General features: G+C 35.5%; 1 protein-coding gene across 30 annotated transcripts in view; it reads left to right on the forward strand.

Moving 5' to 3' along the window:
- The window catches only part of DMD (dystrophin), a 1,163,614-nt gene that overhangs the window by 922,778 nt on the left and 227,645 nt on the right, over positions 1-13,191 (forward strand). For all 30 annotated transcript variants that reach the window (XR_006934806.1, XR_006934864.1, XR_006934881.1 and 27 more), the window contains one exon: positions 65-254. Coding sequence is in view for 27 of the 30 variants with exons in the window: in XM_046919009.1 (XP_046774965.1) it covers positions 65-254 (190 nt within the window). In the remaining 3 variants the exon portion in view is untranslated. The remainder of the gene's footprint in view (positions 1-64; positions 255-13,191) is intronic.

A 13,191-nucleotide genomic window follows, 5' to 3' on the forward strand; every position in this document is an offset into this window, starting at 1 on the left:
GATTTAATGTTTGATGCTTGTTTTCTTTCTGTGTGTGCTGCATTTGACTCTTTGTATTACACAGGGTTAGTGAACGTGAAGCCGCACTGGAATCAGCTCTACTGATGTTGCAGGAATTCTACCTGGATCTTGAAAAGTTCCTTGCTTGGCTTACAGAAGCTGAAACAACTGCTAATGTCCTGCAGGATGCTACACACAAGGAAAAGACACTAGAGGATCCCCAGATGGTTCGGGAGCTCATGAAGCAGTGGCAGGTAAGTCAGGTGCTTCAATTCAGAGGCATGTCTGTTATCCAACGAGACATTTTTTTCCTCAAGCATGCAGCTGCTCAACAAAATTGAAATTGTGATGAAAAAAAAAAATCTGACTGCTACTAACTCTTAAGTGTTGCTTTGTTGCAGAGATCTAAGGTCAGTTACACTGATGCTGACATCTTTCAGCATATATTGAATTTGAAGAGGTGTCTTGAAGTACAGATCAGAAAGGAAACTTTGTTGAAGTGGGTGTTTTGTTTAGTTTTTTATCTAATAAAAATGAATTACTCTGCCAAGTTACAGTTTTGAATTGAGCACATGACAGAGATGAGAGTTTCTTAAGCAGGTCTGATACTTATAGAGGTTACATAAATTGTTTCAAGTTTATTCTGTGTAGCTTAACTGAATTAATTTTCATCCATTACTTTCAAACATGTGTCAAATGTTAATAAGGTGTTTGGCTGATTATTGCCACCATTTTCTGTGGCAATAACAAAAAGAGAAAACAATAAAAATTTTCACAGTGAGTGGTGGGACAATTTTCAGAGAGTTGTTCTCCTCTGAGAACCAAAAATCTTAACAAAGAGAGCAAATGTATTTGGTGTTTGAGAGAATTCAGAGGAGAAAGAAGAGTAAATGGTGAGATGGTGCTCTTAGAATCTGTTGTTACTCTTTCATTATACTGTTTTCATTATTATCAAGAGGAATATGTGCATGTCTGCATGAGTTTTGAGATGTCTTAAATATGTGGTTGGCTGGCTGTTTTAGAAGGAAGGATCCTATCAAATAAAATAGATGATTTTTATGTTGACAGTGCATTCCAAACCTGATATCCCAGTCAGTGAAGACTCTATTTTTTAGTTTATTTCTGATAAACAATGTGAAAAATCATACTTATAAGTGGTTATATGCATATTAAATGGAAGTATTACTACCTTCTTTGGGCACTATTGTATTAACCCATAGTTTTAACTCTGTGACTGAACTGCTGCTAAATTTTACTATGCTAGAGTTTTGAACCTGCAGTTATGGTGTTGTACAGAAGCAAGGTGCAAACCATGTTTTTAATAGTGAGTTTTCTTTATGCTAATTGTATTGTACGCTAATACATCTTCAGTCTCCATGTGTTTCTGACATTGGTTGGCATGAACCCGGAGAGAAGATTTGTTTGTTGATGATAGTTCTCTACTGAGCAGTTAATCTTCAGTACAAGCTGTCTTTTTATATTGTAGGGATTAAGTTTGGTAGTAGTGGCATTAAAGCAGTGGAATTATCAGGTATTTGCAAAAATTTTATTTCTTCTATGTGAACATTGAAAAATGGATTATTGGTCAAAAAAGAGATTCGTAAAAACTTAGGTCCAAGTTTCATTCTTGAATGTAATGGAGCTTTGTAGACCTGTTTATCCACTAATAATTAAAGTTCCATCTAATAATTTTTAAAAAATATTCCCATGTAAGTAACATCCACATCTATAGACAAAAGGAAAAATAAATGTGTACAAGTCCTTCCCCTCATAAATAAGTAAAAAAGTAGTTATAATTCCATCATGTAAACAATTGCTTTGAACTGTAAGCTTTTTTCTGTCGATCTTTTATGCTCTTAAATGGAGGTGTAAGATGAATTTTTTTTTTCATTCCCAGTTTTTGGTATGTAAATATCAAATCCTCTAAAGAGAGGAAGATAAAAACTACACTGTATTTGCCATTTCGTTTCTAAAACGCAAAAATCTTTCTGTTCACTAACCTTGGCTGTATGAGAAAAAATATGTATCTTTAAAGAAATATTAGTATGCTTAAGCAAAACAAACAAACAAACAAAAAAAACCCCAGCATTTCTACTGTCTTCTCAGTCTCAAAGACTCATATGTACATGCCCAGCAATAGCACGAAACATATGGACTTTGGGGTAGAGTTGGTGATTTAAGGAGCAAATATTTTGACAGTGGTGGTTTTTTAAATTGTTTGCATCTTCATACTGATCTATGTCTGTTAGATAGACCTGGTTTTCTTCTTGTACTGCCTATCTCAGTTTTTGTCAGCCTCTTTATGTCATTCTTAAGCCCCCTGAAGAAATCTCATAATTCACAAGCAGAAGTGGTTTTCAAATTCCCGTCTCCTGAATGGAGTCTGATTGCTATCTTTCTAATAGCTGGTACAATTGCCTTGTTTTATTTTTTTTCCCCCTGCCTCGAGTAGATGAAAAGTTCTTTTTTTTTTTTTCTACTGGAATAAGGAGTATTCTGTTTAAGTAAACAGAATACTGCTTTGTTTAGAAATCTTAATCAAGAAACATGATTTCTTCCTGTATTTTTTCAAGAACTACAGTACAGTGGCTATTCAAGATTTGCATCTTCTTCCATTTCATTAAATCACTTATTTAAAAGATAGTAATTAACTACAATTAATTTAGAAGGATGCATCTTTTCACTACTGTGTGCTATTAGTAATTAGAGCATCATATTTCCTCAGTTCTGTTAGAATAGGGACTTCTTTATCAGTAAATGCTTTAGGAGCAGGAAAGTTGACCTTAAATGATTCGATATATAAGTAAATGGCAACTGTACCTCCATGTTAATAATAGATGCCACATAGGGAGACACATATATAGGCACATATAATATGAAGCCACAATAGACCAGACCAGGATATTAAGAGTAGGAATTTTTACTCTTGTATGCAGATAACTCATTGAATCAAAACAAAAAGCAGAAAACTCAAAAATAATACATTGCAGGAGAATTAATTAGAGAAAAAGAATTTGGTCCAAAACAGCAGAGATAGTATTATGATGATCATTGCAAAAAGATCCTGTAAGGAAGAAGATTTGTAGCCGCACTGATGTCTTTGCCATTGGAGACATGTCTGTAAGCAGACATCTTTATATGTATCTAAAGAGGTCCAGAGAACTGCCCAGCATGTCTTCCTTGTGCCCTGCCCCAGTGTAGAAAGGGCTTGAACTGCTTTCAACTACAGTTAATTTTTTCCAATTGACTCCTGGTTTTCCATGTGAAATCAGATTTCTTTTTTTTTCTCTCACCAGGTAGGCTAGGTCCAGATTCTAGAAGTAGAACAAAATGGTAGTTCGTGATTAAAGATCACCATCTCCCAGTCTTTTGAAAGAACATTTGACTACTTAGGCTTATGGAGTTAACAGAAGTTACAGTTAAGTGTGATATATGCAGTTGTATCTGCAGGCTCTGTCTTATTCTTTATGAAGCTGCATGGACACGTAGATTGTAAAAACAGCCTTTATACATGATGAGATGTTATGATTCTGTATTAATTTGCTATTTTTAGGCAATAGGTGTAAATCAGTGCTTTGATGAAGAATTTTACCTACAATCAATGAAAAAACTCAATTTGTGAGTTCAGTAGTAGCTTTATCTCCTTGTTGCTAAAAATGTTTACCTTACCCTTAGTGATCTATCAGCTTTCTGCTTTACGATCTCATTGTTCTTATGAAAATAAAGTTTTGCTGCACAGAAAGCATAGCAGAAATTGTTTGTCTGGGAAAATCTCTCATTTCTGAACATTTCCTTTGCTTTACACATTTAGAAACAATTTGATCAAATGTCACTAATAAAGATTCATCTTCCTCTGATACACAGCAGTTCATTCATTAGCAGAGGGAGAAGGTGAGGCTTACATAACCACATTTTAATTACATGATGATGTATATTATATCAAATGGTTGCACTATAAATACTCAGTTTGCTTATGTAAGCTTGTATTTGTATGCATCATCTATCTGAACTGACTGCAGTGTAATAATTGAGGCGATTCACACCTTCACAGCACTTTCTGGAAGACTTTGCAAGGATACAAAGCAGTTACTCCAAACAGTTGAATGATTATGTGCTGATTTGTACTATCTAATTTAAATGTATCGTGTGTCCCTATAGGGCCTTATTTGATACGTAAATATATGGGAGAGATGAGAATAATGAATTTTCCTTTCTGTTTTTGTGTTTCTACGAGATATAAACCCTCAACTGTGTTAATTACTCCTCTCATTCATTTTTCCAGAAGTAATTGTATGTGACATTTTATACAGGTTATGAAATATTAGGTGTAATTTTTAAATCAGTGTGGATTTATCCAATTATTTTATGAATGCAGTCACTTTGTGTTAAGCCTGCAGATGAATTTACTCATATTTTATCACTGAAATTTGACAAAGAATACTGCACATAAACCTATTTTAACAATAACTAGACTGTGCTTGTATTCTGTTTACACAGATTACCAAATATATCTGAATTAATCTACAGTGTTGACTGATAAAGACTAGAAGTGTGACAGCCTAAGATAAATGAGAGAGTGTTAATAGCTTTGGCTTGGAATGTGTAGCAATTTTTTTTTACCACCTTCATGCTCACTTAAGCTATGATCTAGATAGTTTTCCATCAGATTCAGGAGTTTTGGTGTTAATAATAAGAAAAATATGTAGTGCTATAAGTTATACTTAAAAATGTTCAGTATGAACAGTAACAATATTTTTATACAGCACCTAAAACAAGGTACATGAGCTGCAGGCAAGGTTTTATTGGTGGTTTTTTTTTTTTTTTTTTTTTTTTTTGTTGTTGTTTTTTTTCCTGTTTCTATCAATACTTCAGAGGTGTTTGGCTATTCTTACTGTTTCCAAGCAGCTGTTTTCTCAACAGTACAAAGCTGAGGTAGGTAGATACACATTCCTCACTCTGCTCTGTTAAGAAGCAGAACAGATATTTTAAGAGAATAAAATTTTACAACTCAATTTCCAACATAATTTACTTATGATTGCTCATCACACTTAATTTTATTAGGTGGTGTACAGATTAGATCATGACTAATAGAGAAGAGTATTTATAACATTCTCACTCAGATCAGTTGACTTAATTAATAATTATTTAATAGTAATTAATTTTCTGGTGCTTCCAGTCTCAGTTCTGAGATACTTACTCATGCACTTTTGCTTGAAATCATGCTCTGAAAACTGAAAATCAGGCATGATCATTTTCCCTCATGTTTTTTCTTTTTTTAAATCTAACACTCCATATTTGCCTCTTACACCAACCAGATACCAATTCTGAAATATAGTCTTCTCCACAAGAAATGTAATATCAACAATCAGACACATCCTACTCCATCAGAAGTAGAAGATAAATCCCTAAATATATTTCTTATGCAAGTGCTATGACAGCCTAATCTGATATGGGGCAAAATACTCAAAGTGAAAAGTTACGGTATGGATTTTGTGAAATACCTAGATAATACTACTTTTTAAATGCCTTGCCAATAGCTGTTCATTTTATTAATTGGTGGAGGAAGATAATTTCTTCGTTGTTACAAGCAAATATCAAACTGATCAAATGAAAACTCTATGAACATATGAACAGTTTCAGTTTTGATAGGCACAGTTTTCCTGAGCAGGAAGAAGACTCCTCCATGGCCAGTTAACATTTAGTGACTGGAGCTTATGAAGGGGGGAATAAGAAGGATTCAGGCTCTTCTCAGTGGTGCCCAATGACAGGACAAATGGCACTGGAGGTTCCATAAGGAAAAACAAAACACTGAAAGTGGTCAAATCATGAAACACGTCATCCAAAGGCTTTCTGTAGTCTCCATTCTTGAAAATCTTCAGAAACCTAGATCGACATGGCTTGAAGCAACCTGCCATGAGCAGTGGGATTAGATCTGATGACCTCCAGAGATACCTTCCTGTCTTAACCGTTTTTGAGATCTCTGGTCTGATTAAGTATAATTACTGTCATACAGTCAATCATTCTGCAGCCCAATTAATTTTTACATAAATATATGAATGTAAGAGTAATAACGTAAGAAAGTAAGAAAAGGAAAATTCTTCTTACTGTTTTATCAGAAAATTTTGTAGTGGTTTCCCATGAGTTCATGAATAATGTGTCTAAATGAGTGAGGAGAAAAAGCAGATAATAAAAAGAAGTGAGGTAGAAGGAAGCACAGAGGATAAAAATAATTACATTTTTTAAATGACTCATTACTAGAAACCGATGGGGAGACTGAAAGGTGAAAGCTAGAGGTGAGTGATGAAACTAGAACAAGCATTTTTCAAAGCAGCATAAATTGAATTTGGGTTTTCTTCTTTTATGCGTGGAATCAAACTCCGCAACCTTTGGCCTCCAAAAGCTTGTCTCTTAATCTATTACTCTTACATCTAAAATAATGATTTCCTCAGTAATCATCATCCAGATGCAAAAGGTGACATGCTTGAAATAATATTTTTTTTTTTGAATGATGTTTACCTTGGCAGTGTTTTATTGAATTGGTACCTTCAGAAAAGCAGAGTAGGGACTGTTAGCATAGTTCTAGGTTGAGACCTCTTGCAGCCTACAGTCCTTCTAGTTAAGGCTATTCAGAGTAAGCTCCTAGTTTGCTAGTAGGACCATATATTTTGTTTAAAAAAACAAACAACAACAACAAAACAGAAAACAAAAGTAGCATTTTGCATTAATACCTCTGTTTGTAATGGAATGGATTGGATGGAGAGGAAAGAAGTAGTTCACAAAATAATAAGGTAGCCCTGAAAATGTGTAGGTGTGTAGTGTATACAAATGTGCTTCTGAAGAGTGAGACAAAGATCATATCTATGTTCAGTCAGGTTCTCTGGTGTTAGTTTTCATTTTTATTTTATGAACCACAGATAGATGCAATAGATGCATTAGTCCAGTGGAATAAATGGCCAAATAGTTTAATGTCTTAGCTCTCACTACAATATGATTAATGTACTGCTATAAAGGCATAGAGATAAGAACATTGTTGGTTCAAAGGATATGTAATACACAATGCTATAAAAATAGTTAGAAGTGGTAAAATCAGTGAGATGCATTATGCAGAGATTATGTTCGAACCTTGAAGTTTAAAAAAAAAAAAATGCACAAATGGATAATTCTTTCAAATACATTCCAGTGATCAATTCTGAAAATCAGTTCAGTTATGTTTGTTTATGTTACTACTGTTTGTCATCTGCATTGGGCTTCCTGGTTTGTACTGTCTTTTTCCTTCTCTGAGACATAAGTCCTATTAGAAAAACTGCTTAACAGCACAGCATGTGGTCAAGCAGCATCTTAAAATTTTGATATAACGGTATTCTTGCTATCTTCTGAGACTGTGATTTTGCTTGATTCACATAACAGTGGCAATTTCAGTGTTGTTTCTATATCATGATGATCTCTGTTATAGGAAAAGATTTGAAAAGAAAAGAGGTTTCAGTGCACAGAGGGCATATCGTTGAGAAAAGCTGAAAAATGAAGCAGCTGTGTAAAGTTATTTCATGGTGCTATGTTGGTGGAAAGCTGAATAAATTCACAGGGAGTTTTAGATGCTGATTCTCAGTAGGGAAGGGAGTGCCACAGCTGTTGTTCTGAACTGGCTATATCAGAGTGGCTAGCAAGAAAACAGAGACATAGATGTTGTTGCTTTATTATTATTATTATTTTACCGGTCAGGCTTCATTTTTACTGGTTTGGTTTGAGTAATCTTAATTATAAAAACAGTAAATGGGTTGAAGCTGAAGCTTAGTGAATATAGCAGTGTATGTTATGCTGCTTCTGGCATCTCTGTCTCTGAACTTCCCTGAAATTAGAGCAAAACCTTAATCAATGCTGTTTTTCTTTTAGAAGGTAAAATGATTACTTTGCAATGATCTTAAAAGTTATTCCTAGGGAAAATAATCAACTCTTAATTGACAGAAATCTTACATATAAAGTTGGTGCTTGTAAACAAGAACAAAGAAATTCCTCATTTAATTTTCTAACTTATGTGTACTCGCATTGTTAAGTTAGAAGAAAAGTCTTATTTGTCAAATGTGTTAAATAACATATGATCACTTGACTTACAGTTTTTCTCTGAAAAAGTATATTGAGCATACTAGCAGAATGGTCCTAAAAATGTATTTGAATGATATAACGAATTAACAAAGAAGGAAAAAATGAGATCTGTTCTTAGTTCTCCTCAGATTAATATTAAAAAAAAAAAAAGAGGGAAAAAATAGAAAACTCTTTTTTTGTTAATTCTAAATAAATTAATAATCAAATTAAGTATTTCTGTCTCAAAGCATGTTTTGAGCTCTGGGAATAAAACTAGGACTTAAGCGTGAGTCGTTTAGTATTGTAAAAAGTAGTAAAAGATTATATCAAACACAGGGACATCACTCCTCACATCCCTCCTTTTGCTAGTGAAACTTCAGGAAGAATTTCCAGATGTCCTTGGAACTCAGTGGAACTCTTGTTTTTTTTTACAGAAGTCAGCTTCTTTGTGAAAGATCAGTCAGTAACAGTAGCACCTTAAATAAAAACAGTATTATAATTGAACTGCCTAGGGTGTGGCTGTGTATATATATACAGTATATATATAGTGTGTATATATATATGTATATACATATATGTATATGCATATATGGTTTATTCCATAATATATTTTTGGTAGAATTTCCCATTCTTCTCGTCTATCATGCTCTGGTTTGTGTTGATTAAGTCTTACAGCATCTGAAATTGACTTGCATGAAACTTAAAGATTGTACTCTATAATATAGTCATTGTCTTAGTAGTTGCTGATGTTGTAATAGAAATAATCATAGAATCATAGAATTGCTTGGGTTGGAAAAGACCTTAAAGATCATCGAGTCCAACCACAACCTAACCGTACTACCCTAACTCTAACAACCCTCCGCTAAATCATGTCCCCGAGCGCCACATCCAAACGGTTGTTAAATACATCCAGGGATGGTGACTCAACCACCTCCCTGGGGAGAAAGGCATGCATGCTACCACTGTTGCAAATCAATACTTTTTTTTCCCCTCCAAGCAACATAAAAGATCAGTATTCAAACCCTACGAGCCCTAAACACAGATTTTTCAAATACGTATTAGGTAAAAAAAAAGCTTCTGTAGTATGAAGTATGAGACTGTATTGTGTTACTAGAGGAGAGCATGGAGAATCACAGATCGGATGGTTTGCAGTTATTACTAAAAAAAAAATACAACAAATTAGGTCCAAATTCCTACATGTTCTTCTGGCCATATAATTTTCTTAGTATGTCGCATCCCTATGCAGGCCCTTCTAAAACGATCCCCCCCCATATTAGATGAAGAGAGCGTGGATCGGCTGTCTTGTATCCTGTGCTGAACCCATGCCATGTTTCAGTGTAACCCAACAAATTGAAGGGAAAGGAATAAGATTGAGTGGTTCACAAAAAGATCTTTGATCTTTTTGCCATTTGATCTTCCTGCAATCATTGGCACTCACTGGCACAGTACAATCTGTCATTTTGTTGTCTCATTTAGATCACATTGTTCACAGCACATTTATTTGAAAAGTGAGTAATCAATTAGAACTCTTTACAAAAAAAAAAAAAAAAAAAACAGTTTTTAACATGTTCTTTTTTTGTTGTTTTGTTTTTAATCTCATGATTAAAATACTGCACTATTAAAAACATATGGCTGAGATGCACCAATGAGACCACATTAATGAGACCAGATGCATATCTTCCCAAGGCAGGTGAAAATAGAAATGTTTGTACTGTGATTATTAACATTTTAGTATAGAAAGCGTAAGTGATACAGAGTGCATAACTGAGGATGAATTTTGTTGTAGGGCAGTTATCTTCCTGAATATCTCAAAAGGCTGTGTAGAGGAAATGCACCTGAGGGTATTGGTTGACGCTTGGCTGAACCTGAGCCAGCAGTGTACCCAGGTGGCCAAGAAGGCCAATGGCATCCTGGCTTGTATCAGAAATAGTGTTGCCAGCAGGAGCAGGGAAGAAATTGTACCTCTGTACTCAGCATTGGTGAGGCTGCCCCTGTGTTCAGTTTTAGGTCCCTCACTGTAGGAAAGACATCAAGGCCCTGGAGCGTGTTCAGAGAAGGGCAGCTAAGCTGATGAGGGGTCTGGAGCACCGGCCTGATGAGGGGTGGCTGAGGGAGCTGGGATTGTGGAGAAGAGGAGGCTCAGGGGACACCTTATCACTCTCTATAAGTACCTGAAAGGAGGTTGTTGTGAGTTGAGGGTTCGCCTCTTCTCTCATGTAACCAGTGATAGGACTAGGGAGAATGGCCTCAAGTTGCACCAGGGGAGATTCAGCTTGGACCTTAGGAATTTACTACTACTCTTAAAGAGTGGTCAGGTGCTGGAATGGGCTGTCCAAGGAGATGATGGAATCACTGACTCTGGAGGTGTTTAAGGAACGTTTAGACGACGTTTTGAGGGCCATGCTCTAGTGAGAGCTATTGGTGATAGGTGGGCGATTGCACTGGATGATCTTGTAGGTCTTTTCCAACCTTGGTCATTCTATGATTCTGTGAAAACTCAGCCTGTAGAAGGGGGAGAGAACTTGTTATCTTACTGGCAGATAATGGAGACACCAATACTGAAATTGATCATGTACACCCAAGCAGCTGTTTGCTATCTAGTCCAGTTCCCTAGATCCAGTCATTAACAACAGTTTCAGAATCCTGTGAATTTTCTCCATCATACTTAGGAGGTTTTGCACGTCCTTGAATTGCCAGTGGCCAGAAGTGGTCTGTAGTTTCATGTTTGCTTTTGCCTGTGGAAGTTTTATTAAATCATTTATTGTTCTTATTGATGTTCTGTTTTTGCCAAATAAATCAATATTCTATTTTTGTGCATAGCTGCCTGAGAAATTCCATTTTCCTTTTAGTCCCCAGATTCAAATTTAACTGCTGAGAAAATTTTACTTTCAAGTAACGACTATGAGTTTAGTAACAGATAACTGAAAGCAGGTGAAGATAAATCCAGAATGTTTTCTCTGCCAAATCCCTTCAGGACTTAACATGTATCTTCTGCTGACCCTCCTGTCCAAATGAATGTGCACCAGTGGCTGTGACACTTGCTTGGTTTTTTTGTTTTTTTTTTTGTTTGTTTCAGCCTCACTGGGGCATGTTTTTACATCTGATGTTGTTCTGCCTCTCACTGACTCCTCTTATTTTTGAGTTGTCACCAGCTGGGAAAGGTGTTGGTTCTTACTGTTCTTCATGTCTTGCTTTTCCATAAAAAAATTCTCTGAGGCTGAGTATTTGTTCGCTTAGAGAAGGAGTTGTGGCTCCTTTAGGGTACTTCTTGGAGTAGTGGGTTTCTAACTGTTCCAGGTACAGGTTTTCACTGCTTTAGCTGGTGTAGCTTTCATGACGGCTGAACAGGCACAGCAATGAAACTACTCTATTGCTCTGATAATCAGTCAGCTTTTCGCCTGTGAATCCTTTGTGTGACTCCCAAGTACTGTTCACTGCCGCTGCTTCTCAGGACAGCTAAGGAAGCAGGGTAAGGAGATGAGAACTTACATTGAATGCTGGAATTTATTTTCCTTTGGTTTCTGCAGCCTTTTATCAGAGTATCTCTGATAGTAGTGAGTAACTGAGCCTAAGGAAACAATTTTTCTTATTGCTCAAACAATGAGGTAAAACAGACCTCAAGAACTGATAAATGGAAGCACCATGAGCAACAAGTTTGCTTGTTAACCCATGCATTCAAAGGGCAGAATCTCTTTGTTTTTGGAAATACAAAAGGTACATGATGCTCATTTTCAGACTTGGGGAATCCTTAATCTTCTTTCCTTCTCTCTTTGTGCACGTACTGTCTCTTTGCAATTTTTGCTGAAATATTTTGGTCATTGAGACAGAATTGAGTCTTTTTAGGGTTATGGTATGTTACAAAGTTTATTTATACCAAAATATTCTCATTTTGATGTAGTAGTTTACCTGTCCATTTGAGTGATTTGTGATTTACATACTGTAATCTAGGGCCCTTTGTGATTTGAAGTTGATCTGAAGTGGTAGCAATAATGTATCAGGGTTTTTGTGTGGTTTCTTTTGTGTGGAAATGTCTATTGAAGCAGAATAATAAAGGGAGAGTCCACAGTAATGGCAGAAGAGGTCTGAAATTTAATTCTTCAGTTTTGCCTCAGTAAGTCTGGAGAAGCTTTAGGCTGACCAGATTAGGCTATCTAAAATAGAATGGCAGGCTATATGAACAAAGGTATCAGAGAAAGGAATATACTTATCAGCTGCTTATTTAGGTTATTTTTTATATGATATACGAATGTGAGTGAAAACTTCCAGATTCTTCGTTTTGATAAATGGTTTTGATTCTCTGTCTATATAGTTGAAAAGATGATGCAAAAAAACAAAAGAGGCCATGAGCACCTAGAAGTTAGTATGCTAATCAATTCAGAATACGATCATTTTTAATTTCTGGTTATTTTTTTTATATGTATATTTTTTGCTGGCTAGAAATCCTTACAGCTTATGGAAGCTTTGTTGATTAATTGATATCAGCCAAAAGGTCAGAACTTGAACATCTGATTTCTGAATAACATACTACTTTTAGGTGAACACTGCCAATGGAGCAAGTATATGAATGAATTAGTATCTAAACAGAATAAAAATGTAAATTATCTCATCTTCAGAAATATCATACAATATTGAACCTATTTAATTTTAATTTGTACTTCATACTGCTGGGTTGGGCAATATTTTAATGACTTTTTCTGGTATGCAGAAACTACTTCATTGTACTACAGAGAAGCATGCAAAGTAGCAAGACACTTCTTAGAGGACTAAGTGTAAAAAGTGAAAGACTGAGTTACTAAATTTCATCACTGAACTTCAAAGGTCTTTTGCTGGGGAAAACTTTGTTGTCCTGCTGTTTGTTGTACTGTTCATATCAAAGTATATTTCCCTGATCTATAAACGAAGTGGCAAATCCTTTCTTCTCATATACTGAAAACCTGACAGAATGGTCTAGATCAAAGCCACAAAATAAACCTGTTCCCACTTACATTACTGCAATTACAGACGCAACAGTATATTAACCTCAAAAGATCATCAGATCATCTCTTCTTTCCACTGTGGTATTGTAATTCCGTATCTCTTGAGCAAGAGATACAACAGCGTTCGCATCCCAGC

The sequence above is a fragment of the Gallus gallus genome, chromosome 1, assembly GCF_016699485.2.
Source record: "Gallus gallus isolate bGalGal1 chromosome 1, bGalGal1.mat.broiler.GRCg7b, whole genome shotgun sequence".
Classification (NCBI taxonomy): domain Eukaryota; kingdom Metazoa; phylum Chordata; class Aves; order Galliformes; family Phasianidae; genus Gallus; species Gallus gallus.